Below are 26461 nucleotides of genomic sequence, written 5' to 3'. Positions count from 1 at the left end.
AGGCACTGAATATGCACGCTGACTGAAGAGTGACCCCTGCCCTTGCAATGCTGAGCTACAGCAATACCAAAAGAAATATTAGACCTAACATTTTTTTCTTCTGATGTTACTTATGGTCATTCAGTTGGCTTCTGTTAGGTGGTGCCTCTGTAACTTGTGAGCTACAAGGCTCACGGGAGGCCAAGGCAGGATAACGTGCTCATTGCTGGTTAATGGCTGTTGGTGTCTGTGCTGTTTTGCTGTTAACTCTCTGCAATCCTATAGTTTCTAAGAAGGGCATATAAAAGTTGGCCTGTTTATTAACACTGTTTTCAAATCCCAAGGCTCACAAAACCAAACACCAGACCACAGTAATGTTTATTTTTAATCCTCCCAACCAAAACTAGAAACAGAAGGATGTTCATTTTTCTTCAATGGAATGGTTCATTTACAAGAAAGGTGTGTGTGGTTGTTTCCAGATAATTACAGTAAAAGCCAGTGAAATGTAAACTTGGTATGTCACTGAATTTCCTGATACAGGAATATTTCATATCAGGTGTCTGAATTGTGCAGGTATTTGCTCAGAATCGGAGACAAAGGTTCAACTTGATCTTCTGGATCAAGGAGATCTGGATGCAAATTACATGCGGTCCCCAGAACTGTGTTTCTAAGCACCTCTGGATTACTACACTGTAGTTCTAAACTTTCTTTGGGAGCCTCATCTTCACTCAAATGTGATGCGTGCTGTGAGGAGGCTTGCTGACCTCATCCTAATGGCTGCGTAAAGCCACGCTGTTCTGCCTCGCTTGTGTGCTGCTTTTCCTGTTCCTTACAGATTAGTAAATCGGGAACAGTTTCCTCAGTTACTTCCAATGAAGCTAAAATCAGAGGAATGTTAATGTAAAGCAATTGAGGAAGAGTGATGTAATACACTGCAGTTGTTAATCTGTTTTAAAAGACAAATAGCCCTCCTGAACAGCCTCATTGCTGTTTGCTCTGACAGCTACTTGTCACCTGTTTCCTCTGCAGTCCCTTGATTTTAGCTCTGTTTGCTTCATGCTCTCTTGCAGTTTAGGAATATCTAAAATAAAAGGAAAAATCCTGGAAGAGGTTGCGCCTTCTCTTATTGCACCTTTTGTCCATACTTTGTTGCCTCCTGTTGCTGCCTGACTTACTACTTTCCCAATAGCTCTCATTGGGCCAGCTTACCCCAACAGGTACCCTAATACCCTATATCAAGTCACTAAAACTGACTGAACAAGAAACAAGGAAGCTCTCTTGGCTCAGCATGGGAGCTCTGCAAGCACTTCTAGCCATCACTAGAATAGTGATTTCCAGAGAGAAACTATATGCAGGGGATTAGATGTTTGGACATACTACAGGAATGCACAAAAATTGTGCAAGGGACATATAGCCACCTATGTAGCTGCACTTCTTGGGTTAGTGTTTGATGAAGAACTAACTTCCTTAGGCTGATTAGAGTGCTGGTATGTGGGTGAGCATGTGTTACCACATACCTCACAACAGACACCAGCAGAAGAAAGCTGCAATATAATGATCTTCATATTCTTCTTGTGGGCAAACTGGCTGAATTATTGATGCTTGACCTTGCCACCAGCAGCTCACATTATGGAGAAGGTGTAATAGCAGCTTCTCCTGTAGGTCATGGAGAAAGAGATCGAGTAGCAGAGGTGAAGAGATCTACCTGCAGAGGTGATTTTACTGTTCCTTCCTTTGGGGGTTACACTTTGCTCAATTCATGTGGGTGTCTGCTGTGTGCTTTTCTGTCCTGTCTCTGTTATTCTGTGTAAAATTTCCAGGGCTGTCTCTCCATTCAAAAAGCAGAGTCTTTAAATATATATATACATATATTTTTGGGGGGGGAAGGTGGGTGGGGGGGAAGGGGGAGACAGGGGACAGGTAGTCGCAGCACTTACAAGAGTGTGAGAACAAGTGCTCTGGCTGTGCAAGAATGGACTTTCCTGGAGTTTGTTTTTTTTTTGCTGTGTACATATGTATCATTCTGTATTTCTTGCAAGTACACTGCTGTTTGGATAGAGAGAGGGATGTGTTTGCCTATTTCTGATACTCAGCTTTGCTTCAGTTTTCTTTTCCACATAGTTTTTGTAATTTCAGTAGTCCTCCCTGGACCTCTCATCCCACCCTCATGTTACAGGTGTCTCTGAAGGCTTCTTTGCCTTCTCACATTTACCAATTCATCATGTAGCAGATGTGAATTAAGACCCTGCACATATGCACTACGTGTTGCATAAGCCTGTAGGGGAATGGAGAACCTGTGCATTATCATGGAGCACAACTCGCGTGCTTCTTGTAAAAGCTGGGGAGTACCTAGGGGAGCATGTGCAAGGGATGGATCAGGTTAAGATGGAACCAAAAGATGCTTGATCATGTTTGGTGAACATTACTTCCCTTTTTCAATTGTGGCCCCTGTTCTCTAAATGTTCCTTTCTGTTGGCAGTATACAGTGCATGACAAAAGTTTTACAGATCATGTAACAGAGAAAGTTTCACTCTGTTTTGTACAAAGCATGGAAGTCTGGAGCATGAACTACCTTACTCAGAATTTGGATTCCACTGTGCTTGCCATTTAAACTCCATTTTTTTTGTGTTGTGCCTCCCTGTACCTTGGGTAACCAGTCAGAACTGCTCCTGTTACCCAGGGGCTCGATAGAAAGAGCTCGTGATTGTCACTGCCCCATCCTGGATATCAGCTAATAACAATGAAGTGAAAGCCTGATAGCCTGTTAATGATCCCCTGGGATGTCCATTTATGCCGTGTGTCATTTTCTAGCCTTTAAACACTTGGAGTCTCACGGAACAAGTACTGTATGTGTCACTGGCACCACTCAGGGAGGGTGCATCAAGAGATGCTTCTGACAAGTACAGTGGCATTTGCAGCCCTGTTATTGTGACCTAACCCTATGATAACATGAATCACTGTAATGGAGATGTCATCGGAGGTTTAGGCCCTCACCATCTTGGTCTGCCCTATCATTACATCCACCAAGTGCAGCAAGATAGCTCAATGATACTGTTCAAATTACACCTACAAAAATGATTGAAATGCTGCTGTTGGTTTCTACTTTTATGTATGGTGTATTCGCCTCCTGCAGCATGGACATCAAGCAGAAGAGGATATTGGGGGTAGAGGTGCTGCTGCTAGTGCCCTGACCAAGAACAATTCCCTTTCACTGCCCACATGGCAATAGTTTCCTTTTCCTAGGGTCTTCCACTGCAATTGAAGGGCAGAATATTAGCTGTATGGGATCATAAAATGTGAAAATTATATCAAAATGCTGAAAGCCACTTTATTTTTGATGAACTATTGCTTTTTTCCCCCCTCCTGCTTTGTAAAATCTCCCACCACCGTAGAAATTGGAGCAAATTTGAAAAGCTGATTGATTATGCATCAGTGTTGCACTTAAGGCCTGGCAAAAACAGAATAAATGCAACTAAGGTGTGCAATCAAATGAGAGTAGTTAATGTCTGAAGTATGGGACATGTGGCTAGAAGCTGAGAAGAGGACAAAAGCAGCTTGGAGGATTTTTGCAGACAGACAAAAGGGAAGTAGCTTAAAATGTAAAGCAGAATTCCCCAGATCTCTGGGAGAAAGAGGCTCACTCTTTTTCTATGTATATTTATGAGGTCAGTTTTTAAGAAGCTGCTTCTTTTAAGGCAAGAGGAGAACTATGCTTTGATCGGGGAAGCAGGCAAAAGAGAATAGTTCAGCAACAGAGCAAGCAGAGATGTGTCATTTTCTTGGCTAGTACAACTTCCCAGCGTGAGGGGATCTGGAGGGCCAGTTAGCTTTGTGGCGGTCGTGTGTCCGGGCAGTCTCAGACAGTGGTTTCCACTGATGGGCGCTCTCGTGGTCGGCTTTGGTGCTGATGGCAGGGGCTGTACTGGCCTTGGGCACTGAGTCCCTCACCCTCAGTTTCCATGGCTCTTTCCCTTGGTGAGGACTGAGGTGCTTTAACATGAAGCCGAGAAACTTCTGATGCTGCCCGCTGCTAAGTACAGCTAACAGGCTGTGTTTCACAGGAATGTCATCCAGCTTAGTGACTGGCTCTGTATCTAATAGGTGGAGGGGACAGACAGTCTAAGGATAAAGCAGCTCTCTAGGATTTCAGAGTTCTTCAGCTCAGTTACTCTACAACAAGCTCTGTTCCTCTGGCTGCCTTGCAGAAATGTTTTGAAGATGATCACAATAGAGATTGCGGGGCATTTGTGGTACGAAGTAGATGGTTACAGCCAGAGGTCTTCAATTAAGAATTGATATTAAGGAATTAAAAACTGTTTAATACAAGTTGTGGTCAGCCTGGAACTAATTAGAACTCCTGTTCTAGAGTGCACTATTTCTAGTTAATATTTCTCATGACAAGTAAATCTCCAGTTCTCTTAAATGAGTGGTCAGGAATGCTGGAAGGGTATTTTCAAGGCATTAGAGCTTGCAAACAAGATTTCTTCTAAAGAATGTCTTCCTTTAGGGCAGGCATGCATAAACAGTGTTAAGTAGTTATTTTATTATTACTATTACCATTAGCTGTTTTTTCCATTCATTTAGCACAGGGCACCCTGACAGTTGTCTATCCAAAGACAAAGCAAGCTGCATTTTGTCAGTCTTCTGGCTGTACTGATTTTCATAAATAAGAGATTTCACAGTTCTTCCCATTAGCATAAAAAACTCTTTAGAGAGAGCACAGGTCTTGGAATAAAATTCTATCATGAATTCTAGGAACTGAAGAGAGCACACGAGGACGGCATGGATGCTGTGAGCTGGCACTGCTATTGAGCTGAACATGGCTTTAGGCTGAGTGGAGCCTGCTTAGGTCCCTCAGACGTCATTTTGGCCACCCTAACTTAATGTAACCTTGTGTCCCACTTGTAGAAGAAACTGTTCTATATCCTTGAACAAAATCCTCTTCGGGATTCTGACAGTGGTGTGAAACTTACTGATATTATTTTCTTTAAATCTGGTTGTTCATATTTAATGTCCTCAAATACTGGTAAATATGCTGTGGAAAAACCTGGCACAAATCCTAGAGATAATTATGTAAAATGGGGTACGTTACCCTAACTGCTTATAGTTCCTTCTCCAGTAGCTTAAAGATTATTATAATTTTGAGAGAATGCCAGAGGTGGTTCACTCGTCTTTCTATTTTCTTTTCCTAGAGCACACTACTGCATTTGATGCATCGTCAAAAGAGGGAAAAAATCATAGAATTTGTTAACATAAGTGTTAAATGATTAGGAAATATCCTCCAATTTTCAGGAGTTATCTGCGGCAAGGTAATTTCATTTGCATCAATGGGATTATTTACATCAGTAATAGTTTCAGATTTTGATAAAGGCTTCAAATTACAAAAGGAAGAGGTTAGGACAAGAAGAGAATGATTTCCCACTGTGATTACCAGTGAATGGGACAATCGTCATGAAGCATGGATGCATAACAGATCTGTTTCCTATAGCTGGAAATGCAGAAGAGAGGGCTCTTAGCACAAAAAATGACAGGAAGGAAAGAATGATAAATAGAGTGGAGGCAGCAGGAATGTGAGAGAGACAGAGAGAGAGAGAAAGTAAGTCAGGCTGGCTGCTTTGCGTTCTCCCTGTTGCCCCACTTCCCTTCTCTCTCAGTGCTCTGAGGATGGCCAAGAGAGAAGGAAACGGGCAGTGCAGCTCCCGGCCAGGGTGCCGTGATGTGTGGTGCTTTGTAGGGCTTGTTTCTCATCCTTTTGGTATGCTTATCTGCTTATGCAGGACAGGTTATCATGGGCTGTGATGTCCTCTGGAGCATCAGTGTGTGGAAAATGTCCCAGTTGCTAAGAGTTATCTTTAAATTCTTACATGGTATAGAATTGATTAAGCCCAATCTTTACTTTATTTGTGATGCGTTTAATGGAGATACTCAACATAAAGAAGAATCTTGGAATATGCTACTGGATTTTGAGATGACCTCTCTTTTTATTGCACCCCTCTGCGGTGTACAAGGATGAGAAGTCACCAGGTATCTGCCTGTCTTGGGAAGAAAGTAATGATGAAAACTGGGAAAGAAATTTTTAGCTGACAACGAGGCCTATATTTGCCGATGTTCTTCTTCAGCCTCTTGCAATATCCATATTAAGAGCTGAAAATTTAGTATATCTATTCTCACGTGCAGGAAAATGTGCAGCCATGGTTTCCACTCTCACTGGGAAATGTGAGATCAGTTTTAGCACCCCTCAGGAGGAGAAAAAAAAAAAAAAAAAAAAAACAACAATAAAATGTTAACTCCATTTTAGCTGTGCCATTGCCATTTTCTAGAAGGTGGCAAAAGGCCGTTCCCACTGAGTGGGCAATCTGACCAGTTGCCAAAGAGAGTTAGCACCTGCATTTAATCTTTTCTACACTGCTGCTTCTTGGTACACCACAAAATGCATCTAGGCCTTGGCCTGCTTGTGGATGATCAGCATATAAAACTAAATTCTGCTCTGCTGCTGCTTCTGTAAACTAATAAAGCCCATGAGATTGTGTCAGCTCTGGCTGAGAGTGCAATTTGATGTGCTGCTAGCATTGAGGTGACTGCACGGCTGGGTGGGATTTCAGGATGGTCACCAAACCAGGTGCCTGAGCTACTCTGCACCTCCTGGAGATGAGGGAAGCCTCCAGGTGAGCCAAGTACAGTGACTCACTGCCTTTACGTACCGGCTGTACTGCTGGGGAATGAACTGGGGACGTGCATATTTTCCTCCCATAGGCTGCCATGGGAATGTTTCAGGCCACAAAGCCCAGCAATAAACTGGGTCCAGCTCCCATTTAGGTTAGGAGCAAAAGCTGATCAGGCAAGATTAGAGCCATTATACAGACACAGGAGGCAGCGTATGACCATGCATTTCAATTTAGGCTGGTAAGCTCTGTTTCATTAAATCCAGAGACTGATGCCACTGATCCTCGTAACTTGTTTTCATAATATTTATTATGAGCAAGCTTTATAGCACTTTCTTTTTTTCCACTTGCATAGCAGGAAAGCAAGACAGAACAGGACAGTATTCTGCAAGTGAGAAAACATCAGGGAGAGTAGCATCCTATTAGCATTGCTAATTTATGTCCCCATTAACATCCAGGCTGGGTTCACTTGTCAAATCAAGGGAATCTGAGAAATGACCCAGCATGCATAAGGCACAGCTCTATGCCTCAGCTGCTGCCCCACCTTCTCTGGGAGCTGCCTGACAGCTGAGATGAGGTGCTAAACATCCACCTTGCCAGCCCATCTCCTCTACCTCTCCCTGAGCTTCTTGCTCTGGAGAACAGCAGGGCGTGGTGCTTGTGGTACAGGCCCCTGGCCAGTTAAAAGATTTGTGCTTTACTAAGTATGGTTCTGCTTTTGCTGTGTCACTGGAGGGCGATAGTAGAAGAGCAAGAGGAAACTATTCTTTCTTAAATTTCCTGGATTCAGGAATCTCAGTCTGTCCAGGTGAAAGACTAGGGAAAATGGGTGCCTCCACAACTCTGTAGAAAGAGTGGCCCTTAGAAGTGTCCACTGAGCCCAGCTTATTGCAGTGATGGTGCTTTCAGCTGGCTGCTTTCTCCTTTCGCCCTGCTGCACCAGGAGAATGGTCACATTCCTCACTGTACTTGCTCTTCGTATAGACCCGTGACAAAGCTTTCTCTCTGCTGGCACTGAGGTCAAGTTTGGGCCAAGAGGCCACTTTGTGCTTCCCATCCTCAAGCTGTCATCTGCCTATTCTGATCTGTTTAGAGTTTGTGCAGCTGGTTGTGCTGCACCTTCTGGGGCAGTCAGGGAGCAACAAGCAGGCGCCCACCCATCGGATCCATGTGTGACCCTCGAGAAGGCAGAGGAACCCGGTGACACCATCACCCCCCTTAATGGCAGCACCACTGGCCCCAGCACTGCCAGGGCTGTAAAGGGAAGGAGGAAGGGTGTGTGGAGGTGCTGGGTGTTTGGCTTTTTTGTACTACACGGCTGAAGGAAGAGGAAGCTACACCTGGGAGAAGCAGGGCAAGCAGTCTCCTTTTGGTTCTTTGCATTTCAGATCCAATACTGCTTTCTTCCTTTCAGGAAGGCAGTAGCATGGAATACCGGCAGTACTTGCAGCTACATGTAAACTAACTTTGTCTATAATTGGTAGCATGGGATGAATGTTTGGAAAGTATTCCTGCCTGCGTTACATTGTGATGCAATCGAACAATTGCATCAAGCACTGATCTTCTTAAATATAACATGAAAGTTAAAGCCTACAGGTGGTACAAATGTCAATTTTAAAATCTATGTCTCTTTAATGTGATCATCAGGAATATTCCCTGATTAAAAATAAACTTTGTGAAAGATTTTTATTATTATTATTTTTACATAGGTTACATCAATTTTAATTTTTATTTAATTTAATTTCCAAAAGGTCATCAGATGCTGTGATTCCTTTCTAACTCACTCAGCTCCACTCTGTGATTCTTTGTGTCCTTTCAACTCTAATTTTAGCTTAATTACTTTTTGCAGGGAGCTTTGTATGGACAGAAAAAGGGTCAGTAGGTAGGTTGGGTTGAGGCTTGCTTAAAAGCTTCTCAATTTTCCTCATTACAGTTTCCTAAAATTGTTCAGTTGCCAAGAAAATAAAGGGAGCTGGTTTGTGTCCAGATGAATAAAACTGTTAAGCAACTTACGTGCAGTTTGAGCTCTTACTCAGTGGGTTAAAGATCTCTGTGAAGAATGTAACAATTGATACATCAAGTATTAAATAAAACCCATATTTGAGGAAAACTCCATTCCTTATAATTGAATAAAACCTCTGAGAAATGTCACTGCTCATCGCTCTTTGTCATGAGGATGCCTTTAGGGATTTGGACAAATAGCAGAAAGATCTTGTAAAGGGTGAAGTCATACACGTGCCTATGAGTGTGTGTCTCTCTGAAGGCAGTTTTATTGCAGTGTATAGCAACTGCTTAATTTCAAGGCTTGCTAAAGAGTAAGTCTTAAATGAGTATATGACAGAGATAATATTTTGATATTTGCTTGGAAGAGTTGACATTTCAAGCCCACAGGAGACAGTCTTTTACTGTTAAGAGCTAAAGTAACAGCATACATAACCTTTCAAGTAACTAGCTAATTGAGCACAGCACCATCTTAGAAATACCATTTTAGGGAGACCCAGTCTTTCATAAAATCTTTTATCTTTTTTTTTTTAAATGTATACGCATATCCATTGTTAAACCTTGCATGATACTCAGTGTAGAAAACAATATATCAGTTTTAGCCAGATCTGCAGCAGGAGTACAGAGAGTTGTTTCAGTCTCAAAATGCTAACCAGGTCAAAGGCTGAAAAATTCTTGATCTTCATTTAAAATTAACATGGAATAAATTTCCTTTCTGGAAGTGTATTTGAGATATGCACCCGCGTGGCAAATATCTGCTGTACATAAAGTACTTCTAGCAAAAGTTTCAAAGATCCACAGATCCAGATCCCTCTGTTTAAAATGTACAAGGGATGCAGTAGTTGGCATAAGAGGAGCATTTGAAACGTAGCAGTCCGGAAGATGTGTGCTTTCGATGAGCAGATGAGAATCCCGTGACTGATTGCTTGATTATGGGCAGCTAGGAGTAAGTATCAACATAGCTGATGCACAGTCTACCTAGAAGATGGAATACCTCCTTTATATTTGTGGTCTGGACACCAATTTGCTGTGTGCCTTTGGGACAAATGTCAAACTGTGTTGCCTGAACATGCCAATTGCACTGAGTTGAACTTCACTTTGTAGCAGATAAAGCACTCCATTTCCGATTCCGATGATATTACTGAGCATCAGGCAAATATCTGAGGTGAAGATTTACTTTCTGCAGGCAACTGTGCTGTGCTTTATTTGGTATCTTTAGTTGCTATCAAGCTGTCTGGTATTTCAGCCTCTTCTACAGGCACAAACGTTATTGGAAAAATATTTAATGAAACCCCCTTCTCTTTTTGTATGCATTTTGAATGATGGCTGATTTCAGGGTTTGGAATAGCCACCAGTGCAGTTACTGCTGTGTACCGTGGCAGGGGAGCTAGCTCCTCTCTTAATGCATTTAACCACCGGTGGTATGCAAGCTGGTGGCTCATGGCAAGGCTCAGGCTTTGTATCCTACATGTAGCTCTTCTCCGTCTTCGGCTTGAAGAACCTTTTTGGACACATCTTTTATGAAATATTGATACAAACAAAATATTAATATATATATATATATATATATATATATTGCTCTGATCACAGGTGGTTCCCAAGGAAACGGAAACAATGGCACAATTTCAAAATTTGATGGCCATATTTCAGTAAAGAGTGATAGTGTGTATCTGACTTTGATTAAATGTGGTTAACTGGATTTTTAAATAGTAGCAGTTAGAATTAGATTTATTGATTTCAGTAGTTATGTGAGGTGAGCATGTGGTCCAGTATTGACAACTGTCCTGAAGAAAACAATGGATTTTAAATTAAGGAGATTTTAACTCCTAATTCCCTACAGATGTTCCAATGAAGCAATCTGATTTCATTAGGACTGCTTTTGTTGGTAAGGTTTTGTAATGAAAGTGTCTAAGAGATCTGTGGCTGAAAAAGTATCCTCAGGTAGAAATGTCGGTTTTCACAGCATGAACTTAGTTTATGATTTAGTTTGATGTTGAACTTCCGTAGATTCTGATGAAGTTCCACATGAGCTGGTAGAAAAACAACTGTCTTCCTGTCTCTGGAGCACAGGCTCTCTGCAAGGTATTTGGGTGAGATGTTTGCTCTGCGTGCCTGTTGACAGCTTAAATGGTTCATGGATGAAGCTTTAGGAGCTACCACTTAATGCAGGCTGATATTAGTGTAAAAGAGGAAGACTTTTGCATGAAAAACAGTGTCAGTATGTTATTAAAGATCCATTAAGTTTCTTCAGAGCAATGAGACAACTGAAACTGCATCATCTCTGCTTTAGAGACAAATTCCCACTACAATGAGGACCAGTGGGATAGCAATAGTATCAATTGCACAAATTCTTTGCAATTTAACACACTTTTTAAAAAGGCTAATGTTCAGTATAGGAAATCGCTCTATAATGATGTTGGACAATCTGGATGTACCTTACACTAATAATCGTGTATTTTTGAGAGCTACATTTTCGAGTAATTTCTAGTTAGTGGATGGTTTCAGTTGTCTCTTCAGAGCTCATAATTGCATACTTCATATGCAAATGCCACTGTACAGCAAAAGTAAATGGAAAATGTATGCATTAAATGCAAAAAGGTGGGAGGCTTATTTAGAAAGATGGGTTAAAATTTCAGCTTGTCTCCTATTTACTGAGAATGATGATGTGCTTTTCACCTGTAGGTGTCCTCATGTCTGTGAAGCACATTTAAGACATTGAATGAAAATGCACCTAAAGTTACTGGTTGGATATAGCCAAAGTTCAAACCTGAACCACAGAAGTTGATTTAGATGCCAAAGGTTTATGTCCCTCTGCAATGTATGACCTTAATATGGATTTCCAAGTCATTTGGGGCTCTGGTGTATACTTGTCACAGGATGGTGCTCTTTTCTTTTACCTTCACTTTTTGTTCCCCAAACTTAGCATTGTTTTTCCATGTGCACTAGGCAGAGAGAACCTGTCTGGGGGTGAATGAGGTGCCTGGTACCCTGCCTGTTCCCAGCTGCTTAAATGGGCTCTTGGTATATGGTGCACAGCCTAGTTTGCAGCCTCCTGGCCCCGTCTTCCCTCACATCCTCCCTACACCTCAGCTTAGGGCTGTTACCAGTGTTTTCCATCATGTCAGCAGCAGGCACAGCATCCAGGACTAGGACTTCTGTATCTCAGAGGTGGTGAACCCAGTGCTGCTGTCACCTTGGCTTCCTTTCTTGGGTGCTGCAGCTATAGCTCTGTCGCTCTCCCAGGCAAACAAGCAAGGAAAGTGACTCGGGAAACTTCACGGCCTCCAGTGTATGTGGCTCACGAGCAGTTGCATGCTGCAGGTTTCTGGGACCCCTCATGTGGATTCAGGATCTTACTTTAGTAAAGCCTGGAAGCTGCTGGTGCCCAAAGCCCTCAGGGATCCTCCTCTAACTTCAGGGTCCTGATTCCTTGTTTGTGGATTCAAATGCCAGCTTTGATTTGAAACTGAGAAGGGGAGTAAGAAAATAGCTGAAAGATTGAGATGATATTTCCCACATTCATAAAGGGATACATTTTAAGCCCACAAAGATGGAAATCTATTCTGTGTTTCTAGTACATTTTTCAGTGCCTATTGACACTGAAGTGATCTTTTAAACCTACCGTCATTTATACTTACTGTAGTCCTCTTTTTCAGACTCTGCTTTGAGACTGCTACCATAATCTGACTTTAGTGTTGGATGGGTGTAGTTGCTCACCTCGTGTGTACCACAGTAATTCATTAACAGAAATTAAAGTTCGTTTAGAGCTCTAAACAGATTTCCCCTGTCCTTTCCATCATGCTACTATATTCTTTTATGTCTATTTTGAGTGTGATTAAAAGTGATGGTTTTTTTTTGTGTGTCTGCAACCAATACACTAATACACCTAATTGTCAGTGCTCTGAACTGTCCAGAAGGGGAATCCAGAGGGGCAAAGGGAGAGTGTTGTCAAGGGACCATTCCCAGCAGTATTGATTGGCTTAACACTAACCCTTTCAGCCTATCTTTACTCTCCTCAGAAAAAAAAACAAAAAAAAAAACACACAAACAACAACAACAACAAAACAAAAAACAAAACAAACAAACAAACAAACAAAAAAAAAAAAACAAACAAGAAACAGTGCCAGCTCTTTGTATCCTTGGTGTGAAGAATTTAAGAGCTTTTTTTTTTTTTTTTTTTTCCTTAATAGAACATAAACACATGCTTATTTCCTGGTAAAATTTCTCAACATCATCAGTATCTTTACTGTCACACATTTAATTTTGCCTGTGAACTAACAAAAATATAGCAGGTTATCTCTTTTTATACCTGTGCACTTGAATGTCAACTACATTTTAAGTTATGCTGATTAGTAATACCTTGAATAAGGATGAAGGTTTTCCCTGTCCTTTCTCCGGGCTGTCCTCTCTGTCCTTTCTCTCCTCCCATATTTTTTTGAATAGCCTCAGTCATTTCCTCTTGTTCCATTAGTTGAAGTGATTTTATTTTTCATCAAATATTTTATTCAATTGGGAATATGGCTTAGTTTTCCATAAACTGTAGCTCAACTCTCTAATCATCTTTGATCTAAAAAGGCAGATTAAAAAACAAAGGTAATAAATAAAATATAAATAAATAAAAGAAAATAATAATAATAGTAATGAAGAATTAAACTGGATAGAGTGGGAAAAGGAGGAATTGCTGGAGGTGGTGGCATTGTCTCTCCCAACTTTTTGAAGTATTGGAGACCTGAGTTCAAATCCTATATTTGCCTCTGAAAGCATGGTTCTGTTTGTCTCAGGAGTGTTGCCCCAACCATTGTACAAAACATTTGACTTTTGTTTCTCTCATTATTTCTCTAATGTTAGGGAGAGGAAATAAGCTGTCTCCTCCTCACAGGTTCTTTGGATGTTGCTGAAGATAATACAAAGTACACAAATTGTTAAGGGATTCCCCAGATCAAAGCCAACCACTTTGTATCTAGTTGTACAAAATACTTTATTCTTCTTAAACAAATAAAAGTTTAATTTCAGAATCAATGTTTTCTCTGAAGAGAAGTGAGAAAGAGGGGAGTGATATTCTTCTGACCAAAGTTAGTTCCCTATGATGTACCCTTGGAGCCACTGTATCTGTGTTACTGCTCTCCACCAACTTTTGGGACTATGCTGGTGCTCTCTTTTTGAGTCTCAGTGATGACTAGGAAACCTCAGAGTTGGAGCTCTCCATCAGGATGGCTAGCCGTTGGCACCAAACTTCTGCAGTCTGGGAAAATACAGAGAGCTGCATCCGAATGCTGTAGCAATGAAAAGCCCTGGACTACCAGAAGGGTGCATTTATGGACTTGTTACACCTGAGAATCCAGTTGCAAGGGAGACGTTCTTTGCCAGGAAAGTTCTTTCACATGCAGCAGCCTTGTTAGGCTCTAGTTGTGTTAGAAGCATGTCTGTCACAAGTGAATCTTTTAGATGTAAAGTAGGCTGCCCTGACTGCACAAACAGGTTTTCCAGGGAGATACCCAGTACTTCTTGATGCAGGTAAAACAGGAAGTATTGCAAGTAGAACATTCCTCATAGTATTTTTACTTCTAAGTGAAAAAGCACATAAAAATAATTTTATTTGCAAAGATTAATGGAAGTAATCAGAACTGTCACAAATTTTTCATTTAGGATTTGTATGTATAAACTGTTTAGGCTCTTAAAATAGCCAAGCATTTCTTAAACAGCAAGCCTAATGATTTGTGGAAGTTAGTGTGTTGCTGTTGTTCAACAATGAGAAATTTAGAGAAAGCTGGAGCCAGCAGAAAGGAAAAGAAAAAGCAATAATTTTTTCTTCCTTTCTGGACAAGACTGAGTTGGATTCAGCTAAAGTAGAACCATCTGTCATATGCTAAACATTTAAAACATGTGGTTATAATTTTGCTATTAATTGGAAAATGACCAAGAAAGAAATGACCAGATCACCTTTCTCACCTAAAAACAATGCTTATAAACTTTGCACTTATTTCTGTCTAATAATAATAATAAAAAAGGCAACGCAAAATATTTATTTCAACATAGTTTTTACTTCCTATTAGAAAACTCTGAAAGGCTAAGTATCTGACAGGAGCTTTCATGTCTTTCCTGTTATTATTGCTTTTACACAGGGTGCGTGGCAGTAAGGGTGAGCTGGAGTCTGATGCCCAAACCAAATTACAGATGGATTCTGGAAGTCACTATTTCTGCATTCTCTTACAGTCTTTTTGTCAGCTGTTACTTGAGCTGGGAAATGTTTATTATCAACTGTGTGATTTTGTGCATGTCTGTATAAATGTGTTAAAACAATGTACCCACCTTAAACCTTTGAATATTGAAAAGCTTCTAAGTTATGTGATGTTCAATAATTTCAGAGTATAGTCCTATTGTTGTTACGTGGGTTATTTGGTGTACTCCTGTAAGAGAACTTCTTCCCTTCTGCCTCTACTGATGTGAAACAAAACAACTGACAGCCTAATTGCTTCCCTTTAGTTCCCACAAATGCCACTCATGAGATAAAATAAGGCAGATCTGGTACATCTGTGGTGTGATTTCTTGTCAGCTGTAGAAAAATTGCAACAGAAAGAAATCTGGCCTTTGGAAATGGGGGGCATAAGGAGTAAAAGTTGCAATGGGATTTTGGAGAAACTTCTAGTATAACCTTAATTTGCTTTCTTTGATTTATTTACTGGCAAACACACATGCAGACACACACACAACCACCATCACCAATGGCCTGAGACTAAAGTAGGTATCAGGAGTTCAAAGCTCTGGAGCTCAGTTCTAAGTGGTAGGTGAGATTTGGATGTGTTACTGCAAGAGTTGCTGCAAAAGATGTGAGACTATAATGTGAGAAAAGAAAAGCTTACAGATGTAGAAGCTGTCAAAAGAGCTGAGGGGGAAATATGGTCACTTGTTGAAGCCAGGTTTTGGCTGTGCAATTATTAGGTTTACAGGGACAGAAACCAAATACCAAAGTCAGTTTCAGAACACAGGTCTTTGCTATGAATAAATGTGTAGAGTAAGAACAGTCCTTACAAAATGAGATGCCATCCATCCTAAACATGCATTCAAACACCTCGTTAAAGGAAATGTTCATTTGCAATGACAGAGGACCTGGTTTTGGTAAATTGAATCAGGCCATAGACATAATTTCTGTGGACAGCGCTTTCCCTTTTTGACTGTACTCATCTTCAGGCTTTCACTGTGGAGCATTGTCTTACAGACAAAATAAATAAATAGAGTTTGGCCTTTGTGAATTTGATAAGGATGTTTATTAAATGGTGCTGAATAACAAATTGTTGTTTTTAATTGGCCTCCAATATGGTATACTTAAGAATCTTCTCGCTTTAATACCTATACTTTATCTCAAACACTGTCTATTTCGTGTGGCGAGGTCATCAAGAAGTTATGGGTTTTGAATGCTGGGCACTTGTGACTGGAATGCTGAAGAAGCTTATAAGCATTTAAAGGAGCACTTAACCCAGTGCTTTATATCATTGAGAGGAAATTTTCTTTAGGCAGTTAAATAGAGTTTCTGAGGGAATTTCCCAACCATTACTGCTTCTCCTAGCATTTGAGGACTTAGAAGACAGCACCGTCTTTGCCTATTAATGGCCAAGCTTCCCACCTTGCCTACCTACACTAGCCAGATTTTTAAGATAAAGCTATTATTTGTGGTTCCTCTACATTAACAAGTCTGTTGCATCCCACTAATCAGATGGTCATCTTTTCCAAGTACTGTAAGTGCAGGTGTCTGTAAATGCTGTGAAAAGAATTTTACAATACAGACCCCTATAACGCTTTCGGGTATGCAGAACACTGTTTTTTAAACAATGCAGGAAGAGCAATCTTTGCTTTATGAGAAAATTCAAAGGGGGCAGGGGGGACGGTATGTAGCTCTGCATTCTTCTGAGCTTCTAAAGAGAACACAGTAACTCTGTTACAAAGTCAGGATTATGCAAATTTGAAAAATAATTTTTGTAGGCTATAGCTGGAATCTATGCCAAAGCATGTCTTGTGCAAGGCGTCTTGCTCTCTGAGGAGATAGACCTGTTGAGTATTTGACTCTTGGCCAAATGGTTTCTTGCTTTAAATTCACAGCTTTTGAGAAAGACTGTGATTGATTATTCTGTGCAAAGCAAAAACAAGCCTTAACGCACATTTCCTACAATATTATCTGAAAATGAAATTGAATAGAAAATCATGAAAAAAAAAAAAAAAAAAAAAACAGAAGTTACAACAGAAGTTGGCCTTATGGCCAGCTACATTTTCTTTCTGACACTTAAGTCTTTTCCTGGCATGACAGAAAATTCTGGAATTTTATTGAGTTTGAGCATCTCATTTTGGTAAAATAGACATGTAAAGTATAAACATATGTTGTTATGTTTGCTAATCACTTGAAATACAAGAGTAATTACAGGTGTCTCTTATAATCCAGGAAAGGCGCCAGGTTGTTTGTAATGACTTACCATAGGAATATGTAATGATAATCTGTCCTAATAGCCAATTTTCCACACATTTTTATGTTTCTCCATTGTTTTAGGAAAGATATACAGCCAATGTCACCGTCTTGAAAGCTGAAGGCCTGCTATGTGCAGGATGACAGTGGTCAGTGACTGCAGCTCACCTAAAGAATGCTGGCTATTGCAGAATTGTCATGGAAAAGAAGGTGGGTGCCTGAAAATTTCCACTGAATGAGTTGTGTGTGTAGCCAAAGACAGATGCATCAACTGTCAGTCATTTATATTCCATCCCAATCTTCATTTTTACATTTATTTTAAATAAACCATCTCTCTCTCTCTCTTTTTTTTTTTTTTTAAATGCATAATTGAACTCAGGAATCAGGATTCACAGGCAATATATGCTCAGATAGGACAGTTTCTCCCAAGCGAGAAACAGGTCCTTGAGGGGGGCTCATAAATAAGGTTTTGGTAGAGTTTTAATAACACCAAAGTATAAAGCTGAGCAAAAGAGTTCAGAATTTGATCTTGAAACAGAGCGACTTGCTCTTTCTTAACAGCATTAGCATAGAGTCATGGGATACAGCTTGTAGTTTTCTAGAGACTGCTGCTACATGTTGCTTCTCATTGAAGGGAACATAGGTGTTCTCAGCAGCTGTAAAAACAGCTATTCTACGTCCATCTGGAGATCTATGTCATTCAGTCCAACGTCAATGAAATACTGACAGCTCTGTGACAACCAACTACATGAAATCTTGAGTAATTCAAGTGTTGTGTATACAGACATGATGGGCTACACCACATCTGTGGTGGATGTACCTGGCCTTCATTTATGCAGCCTGGATTTTTTTCCCAACTCACTTAGCACAGCATTGCTTGGTGGCTGCCTGGCCACTTTTACCTCTTTAAATCAATGAATTTCTGTGTACCTGTGTACTGAACAGAACGTGGACAGATAGAATGGCAGCAGCTGTTATTGGTTTTGGCTGCATTCCTTAGCTTGAATTTATTATGCTACCTTGCATCATTTATTCCTGTTTGTTTCTTTAATCTGTTTCTCTGTATGCACTATTATGTTGGAATAATTCAGTGTTCAAAACAGGAACTTCTCTCTGTGTCATGGTTTGTCCTGAAATTCCCAAGATCTCATGCTTTTAATCCAAAATTTCTGACTGATTTTGTTAGATACCTGGTCAGAGTTGCAGGTGCCACTGTATTGGGGTGGGATCATCAAAGGCTTCACGTAAATCACCACTGTGTTTGTTGGTGCAGCAGTGTCAGTTAGTATCATCTAAAGACATTAGACTGTTCTGTAAAATGCTTATTCCAGAGTGGGGTTTGATTTACAAAAATAATAACTAACCATCTGTGAAGAAGGAATGATGTCACGATGAAAATGTAAAACTGACTCCAAAATTGCTTCTAGGTAGAAATTAGGTGTCCTGCTCCAAATAAAAATCAGTGGGAATCTTTTAGACCACTATGACAGTACCAGGGCTTTTGCCTAAATTTCTTTCTGTGGCACATAAGGAAGATTTGAGAAGAAAAATGATCACATGCTTGTCAAATATTTTGAGTTCCCTCAGTGGAAAGCACCAGATATTAGGTAGATGATAGAATGTTACTTTGTTTGAATTGAGAGTGTAAGAATTTGTTTAAAATATTTCAAACGAAAAAGCAAGGAATGGTGAAGAGGTTAGGAAAAGAAAGAAGTACAAAAAAGCTGTCTGTGTAACAGATAACACAGAAGAAGTCTAGGGCTCCTCAACACTATATTTTATCTATCTATCTATATGTTTATATATACATATAAATAAATGGGAGAGAGACTGCATGTTACAGAATTTGGGGTGGGGGGGAGGGAACAGGGGAAAAAATTAGTAGGGAACTGAACTGAGTGAGTTTCCTGTTATTTGCTGTGCAAGACAACTTAGCATCACTTTTTAAGCTGTGTTAAGAGGAATTCTGAGTGCACAAAAAGAACCTAGGAACTGCTTGGTTAGCCTGCAAGAAGGCCTTTGATTCAGTCCCAAATTCATGGAGATGAAAAGCATTGAAAATATATTTCATTGCAAATAGAATCTTTTTTTTTTTTTTTTTAAGGTTTAAATTTGGTCAAGTAAAAGATGCATCTTACCTTATTATTAACCTTGTCACCTTTATATCCAGCTTCTGGAACACAACATTTTTTGTGTCCTGCCATTGTACACTATCTGAAAAGAAGTCAGTCTGTGTAAAACATCAACCCTCTCTTCTATATTTATATGGTTCTTCAGGATTTCCTTTGATCTGCGTAGTCATAAGCTGAAACTAAGTAGAGATACTTTTCATTGTAAAACTTCAAGAAGAAAATTGTAAGGCATTGCTTTTTCTGGGCTTATGAACCTCTTTCTGAAATGGAAGAACAAAAGTACTGCAAGCATCAGTTCTTTGAATTAGAAACAACATGGACAGTAGATCTCATTACCAGTGCCGTGGGACTTGCCCAAGACTTTGAAAAGCTGTAGCAGTTCTGTGATCATCAAGCCTCTTGTTACTTTGAAGATGTTTCATGTGGTAATATTTTGAATGCTAAAGATTGGGGCATTTCAAAGTCCAGGGTAAAGACTACCGATCTATACGCATTGACACCAATTCAAAAGACTGTGATAAGAATTAAATAATAAGATAGATGAAGAAGGAGAAAAACAACGACAACAACAACAACACATCATGAGTTTCAGTGAATTAAAAATAAATATGACCAAAAAAATGGCAGCAGCTGGGTTGTATGGGATTCCCTTAATTGTGGTGTAGACCATTTCAAACTCATTTCATGCTAACTGGTTCAATAGTTTCCATTATGTTACTAGACATTCTGAGCTAATTAACTAAAAGCATGTTAAATGAAATAGGAAAGATTGGACCAGATAAATCCTTAGCAAATGTCTCCCTCTTAGGATTGCACTTTTTCTTCTTTTCAAAAATAGCATCAGGATTGCCTCTTTCATCTGCCCTCTATAAAATATGGTGTTTTACATGTCAACAGGATAAGATCTGGTCTGCTAGCATTAACTGTGTTTAGATTAAATCTCCTAATACCACTGTGCAAGATTAGTGTTTCTATCAGTTAGAAATGGAAAACAATCTTAAAATATCGCAAATGCATTTTATTCAATTTTGCGTATCTGCTCATATAGCCTAGATAGTTAGATGACCCCAAGGAAGTCTGGTAAAGCCAAGACCACAGACAACAAGATTCAAGACTATCTCTGCAAAGGATTAATAGTATAGAAGAAGCATTTTCATGACCATACTAATCTGTGGAGGTCATTAAAAAAGACTGCATTTTTATGGGACTACGTCTGTAATTAGTCATCTATTTGTCTAGGTGTGTAAATGCCTTCAAAACTTGGCTGTTTATTTCTCTGTGCTTCAGGTTCTCCTTCTAAGGGGCAAGAAAGAGCAGTGCATTTTCCTACCTCATGTTTAAATGCCAAAGTTCTTGAGGACTACAAATATTTCTTCCTATTGTCAGAACTAGGAGGAAGAGAAACAGAGGAAATAAAAGCTTTTGAAAGATCCCAGCCAAGAAATGAGATCTTTAAAAATGCATGTTTTCATGTTTATGCAGTGGACTCTATAATATCATTAGGAGGTGACTAATGAGCAGTCTGAGTAGCAGCTATTGTTACGATAGCTGCTTAATGTAATAATGGTTGCATTAACAAACTCTAGAGGGAAAAGCTTGTAAGGACCTAGAGGCATGTGTGTGTGTTACCAAAGCTGCTGCAACAACTGGTTTGAGGCAGAATGTTCAAGAGATCTCCAGGAGCCACCTCAAAGGCACCCTCAAATAAATAAATAAATAAATAAATAAATAAATAAGTAAATAGTACCAGGTCAGCAGCACTGCTAGACCTTTTTCTGTCGCTCCAGAGGTAGGAGCTACAAGGAGCTGGCAAAGGCTAAGGGGCCCCTGCCCTTATTATTTTCTGCTAGGCTGTATGTTGATCCTCAGCAAAGCAAGCAGTGAATACAGATCATGTGCCACCTCTGTGTCCTGGCTCAACAATGCGCATAATGGCATGGCAGCAGATTGAGTGCGTATGACTCAGTTACAAGTAGTGAGCCACACACCTAAGAGTGAAGTGGCCTGTTGCCTTCTCACAGCCCAGAAATGAAATGTCAGAGGATGAAATGTCAGGGAATTCAGGCATGGTAGTGATTGACCATTATTAAAAAATAAATAAATAATAATAATAAAAAAAAATCAGTGTAAGCCCTGATTTATTAGAACAGTGTGCAATTACAAACCACTTAGCCACATGACCAGCTCAAAACATCAAGTTTATGAAATCCTTTCTCTCTCTTCCTGTCCTTTTTTTGCCCTTTTCCATCAGTGGAAAGTATTTCTGATCTGATTTTTAAAAAATATGTAATAAAATCCATCAGTGAACAAGAAGAACTTTTGAGTTTTTCAGTATAGGATCTGAATGTGTCTTTAGACCTAAAGGAATAGATTGAGACTAAAAACATGGGCATATATAAAAACATATTAAAATAAGACATCTAAGGGGTTTAAAGTCTGTGTTAACATTCTCCTAAAGGATAAGGGACTGATGTAAGTTTGTAGTGGAAATAACATGCAAGAAATGAAACATAGTGTTATACCATGAAGAGCATTTAAAGGAAACACTAATTCATGTAGCATAACATTTATTTTTCATGTGTTTATTTTTATTGCCTTCAGGTATAAATATTGAACACATGAATTGAAACATAATCTTAAATTTATTTTTTAGATTGGCAAACATCATCTTGAATAAATTTTATTCTCTTTAAAAATAAATTACTGAAATTAAACTGAACTAGAATTTGAAGGCAGAATATTAAACTATTTTTAAAAATAAAACCAATTTCCCATTGATCTTTAATTTAACTTACCTGTCTAGGAATGCATTATGTCATGAACTTTAGTGCCCACAAGATCCTTTTTTTTTTTTTTCCCTAATTTTAGGATTAATTTAAAGAATGTTTTTAGCACACTGTGAGAGAAGCATAAATTATGTTTAAGCCAGCACAGTGTTAACATTTACCAGCCTGGAATTTAGTTGAAAAGAATGACACTTACCTGCTTAAGTAATAACATATGGATTCAATTCAAGAATACCCAAAGCTGGAACAATAGATAAGATAAGAGGGTTGGAATGTTGGAAATACGCAATCCCCCCTTCCAATAAATTATTAACATGGGAAGGTGATGGCACTACATCATCTGCAACTGTCAGAGATGTACGTGAAATACTTGAAGAGGAATAGGACTGGTTATAGAAATGACTGATTGAATAATAGTGTACACTTGCATGAAATTCTGTGACAATATCATGCGGAAAAAATGTAATAAGAATTCTCTTTGAACTCATTTAATCTGCATAATCCACATCATCAGCCAATAAGATCACTTGGGCAATGTTGCTAATCAAATGCCAATTTTGTTTATAGTCACTATAGCCACTGTCTGCTTGTTTAAATGGTTTTACAACAGGTCTTGACTTTTTCTTTTAAAACAAACAACAACAACAAAAAACACATAACTAGCAGTTAGCATTAAAAGTATTTCCATTGTTCCTCATCTTCATTTTTCTTTAAAAAAATAAAACATACAACCATAAGGGTTGCAACTAAGGTATGCTCACCCAACATGATGAAAATACATCTTAATTACTGAGAAGTATTTCAGTACCTTTTAAACTGCAGGGTATTAAGATAACCATCTTCAGGGATGTACCTCAACATCTGCATGTATGTAAAGCTGACAAATTGAAGTCTTTAACTCTGACGCTCTTTTGGTAAATGAGGAAATATGATGTATTTGCTGCTTCAAGGTCAAATGATAGCTTATCTACTGCTTACTTTGTATACATGTCCTAGGCAGTAAGCTGGAAGTAGTTATTTGTTCTCATTTTTCATTAATTTGTATGGTGTTGAATCTTCCACAGATAGAATTAATATTTATCAGTATAAAAAATAATGCATTGACAATATTAATACCATTTAATTGCAGCATATTCTTTATGATTTTGTATGTTCTTAATTACTTTTTCTGGCTGTTATGAGAACACTCAAGGAGGTAGTGCATTATTCTATTTTAGATGTGTACGGATAAAAACAATCAGCACAAATACTTTTACACAGGAAACAGCAGGTGCCTTCTTTCCTCCCATATCAGTCTCATGATGTTGCTTCAAGGGCAGATGGTCCAGCCACTGCCATGGTAGATGAGCTGTGCTTTAAATCCAGGGCCTCAGAAAGAAACGGTGTGTCATTCAGGTGGTCCGAAAGCCTAAGGTGCTATTGAAAGAGCACTTTTGCATCCGCAAGCTCTTAGTATGTTTTGGTCATATATATTGTCAGATGCTGATGGGCTCATTAATTCCAATTGTATACACCAGGGAATTCAAAAAGTGCAATTTCCTGGCATTGTTATATGGCTAAGAATCTGACTCACAGGGTGGCCTTTTTCTTCATTGGTTTTCTTGTGTGACACACTCCCATGACTGTGGAACTGTCTCGGCTGACTTTCTGCTGTTTTGCCTTCATGGTTACAAGCTTTATGTCTTGAGCAAATGCCAGGAGCTCCAGGTACTCCAAGTCAATTTTGGATCACCGTTTTTCTTCATCTGTCTCCTTAGGTACCTGCAAGTCCCCAAGGGCTCTTGACATCCATTTCTAGTAGCACAGGCACTCTTGTTTCAGTTTTCCATTGAAGGAAATGTCAGTGCATGACAAACCATGCTTTGCGGGTGCCATGCTCTGATTTAGCAGTGCTGAATATGGATTCTGTCGTTTTTCATTAGTAGGTGCTTTATTATTTTGATGCTGCTTTCTACCGACCTGTTGTACTGGAAATAATGGGGAGCTGTAGTGACATGCCTCATACGTACTTCACTGCAAATTGCTGCAACTCATGTTCATTAAAGGTGTCTTGTTGTCAGACATTACTAATGCAGGTACTGTAAAATACAGCAAGGATGGTACTGACGTGCACAAATGACTGTTCAGGTATGTTATATTCTATGTGGGAATGAATTTGATATTCTGGGACACAAGTAAGTTGTTTTTATCCCAGCCAGCAGTGGCAAAACTCTGCTTACTTTGCTCTGGGGGTATCTTCCCCCTCCCCCCCTCTCCCTTCCCCCTCCCTTGCTACCAACATCTTTACCTATACTTCTGACATGTGGAACCACCTCTAACAATTTCCTCAAACTTTCAGGTTATTTGAAGCTGTTGTAAAATATCATTGGTCTTCCTCTTAGATTTTAAATCCCTAAATGATTCTATGCTTTTAAATATTTTTAGACTATGATATATTTATATTATGATATGTCCTTTTAAATATTTTTTCTCTAATGTCAGAGGATTTCTGATGCAGTGAAACAAAATCCTATTTAACAGTGAAATTTAACTCCTTGTTAACTATTATTATTTCAAGGGGTAAAGCCACTGTATTAGTTGTTACCATTTGAAGCAACTAGCATTATCTGTGGCAGCGGCAACAGCTACTTTATGCAGGGTTTTGCCTTCAGCAATATCACCGGAAATCAAAGTTCACATTCAGTCTGACATCAGACAGATTTTTTTTTTTAAGATCTTGTGTGTATAACATATAAAATCTAGTTCTGAATATTTTTGCTTCATTGTTTTTTTTTTAATGAAGTATTCTAGAGAATGTGTGTAATGATCATCACATCTCACTTAGTTTTTATGCAACATTGCAATCATAGATTTGAAACTAAAATATTTTTTTTAGTCCTTTTGTTTGTGGGAAAGGTTAGGGTGAGAATTGCCAGGTCCCTTAGGTTGTAAAGAGTTTTATGATCGGTTTCAGCTCACACAGTTCTTCCATGCATGAAGATGTGAAGTTTTAATGGCTGTGGAGTAAAGCCAAAGCTTCTTTATTTATGTACACTAACACCCAATTTCTTTTACATGAGTGCTCTCCAAGTCTGACTATACAACTCCGAAATAATTACCAGTATTCTCAGTAGAATCATCCGAGGACAACTTAATTATGCTCTTAGATATTGTATCTCTAGGCTGGGCCATCTTTGATTAATGCCTTAAGCTTTCCAGATGTTTCTGTAAGAGCTAAAGCCTATGTCTGTTAGACAGTTTTGTAGAATAGCAGTTGGGATGCTGAGGCAGGTTGACTGATCACACATTTCTTTACATACCTCATGTTTCACATAAGTCTGTACTCCTTTATCTTAGTGTGGCCAGTCTAGATCATATTGCCACATTGTCTTTGTTTTGCAGGATTTTATTTCCATCATAAGGAATTTGCATGGTATTTGTTTAGCTTTTGCCCTACAGCTTGCTTTCCATGCAAGATTTCTGAAGTCTCTGCATTTTTCTCATATTTTTCCTTGATCAAAATGTCACAATAAAGACTTTTGTACCATATATGCTTTCTGAAATGTGCTGTATCTTTCTTTGAAGTGCCTTTGGTATCAAATACAGCCCAAATGAGAACAGTATCTCCCAAAGAAGGTGTTCAAGCTATATTAGCATTTATTCTGCTTTTCATCCCAAGTAGAAATACATTTGTTATCAATCACCTGTCCAGTGATATATGGGGAATAATATACACTATTTAAAATTTGACTAAGTGAAGACTCCGTCCCTTTTTTTTTTTTTTGGCAGTGACTAGATGCCATTGCTGGAGCTCTGCTGTGGGGTTAAGTGCCTCCACCTCATCTCTGTTCAGTTCTGTGTGGAATTTTCTTCATAGTATCTTATTAGAACTTGCTTTGTCCCCACCATGTGGAACTTGCAACTCAATTCTGAATGGTCTTGACATCTTTTCAGTAGTTTTAGTTGTTTTGAACCCGTAACTGGCAAGGGAGTGCATGCTTTTGGAGTCTCTAAGGACTTGACACATTTTTATGTGGACAATGGCATAACTTCATCTGGTGTTTGTGCAAAGGCATCTTCCCCAGTATCGACGAATTTAGCATTGTTATAGAAGATAACTTTGTTATTGTAAATCTTAAAAACATAGTAACACCCTTTCAGGGTTAGATCAAAATTCAATGCTGCTCTCTGCATTGTGTTTGCAACAGTGGATGATAATGGATGTCTTCAGAAGAACGTAAGAATGGGATAAGCATACCAGGTTTCCTCTCCTGAGCTCCAGTAGGTTGTTCCTGGTTTGCTGAGCCAGAGGTGGTCATTATTTAAGATCTGTACATTTTCTCAGTTGCTAGTATCCAGATTCTGGCAGTGCTCTACCTTGCGCATCAGTGCCCAATTTAAAAGCATGTAATTGTCACAGTTGCTTTCAGACTGACAGTTCGGTTCTCTGCTGATGCTGCATTGTCCATT

The 26461-nt window shown here is 39.2% G+C and overlaps 1 protein-coding gene across 1 annotated transcript in view; it reads left to right on the top strand.

Moving 5' to 3' along the window:
- Window positions 1-26461, top strand: part of LTK (leukocyte receptor tyrosine kinase) — a 156508-nt gene that overhangs the window by 32134 nt on the left and 97913 nt on the right. The window contains exon 2 of the mRNA XM_068684266.1: window positions 17179-17304. Coding sequence (XP_068540367.1) covers window positions 17226-17304 — 79 coding nt within the window. The 5' untranslated portion in view covers window positions 17179-17225. The remainder of the gene's footprint in view (window positions 1-17178; window positions 17305-26461) is intronic.

This window comes from Anas acuta, chromosome 5 (genome assembly GCF_963932015.1).
Source record: "Anas acuta chromosome 5, bAnaAcu1.1, whole genome shotgun sequence".
NCBI classification, from domain to species: domain Eukaryota; kingdom Metazoa; phylum Chordata; class Aves; order Anseriformes; family Anatidae; genus Anas; species Anas acuta.
The sequence above is the reverse complement of the archived record's forward strand: the minus strand, read 5'-3'. Positions and strand labels throughout refer to the sequence as shown.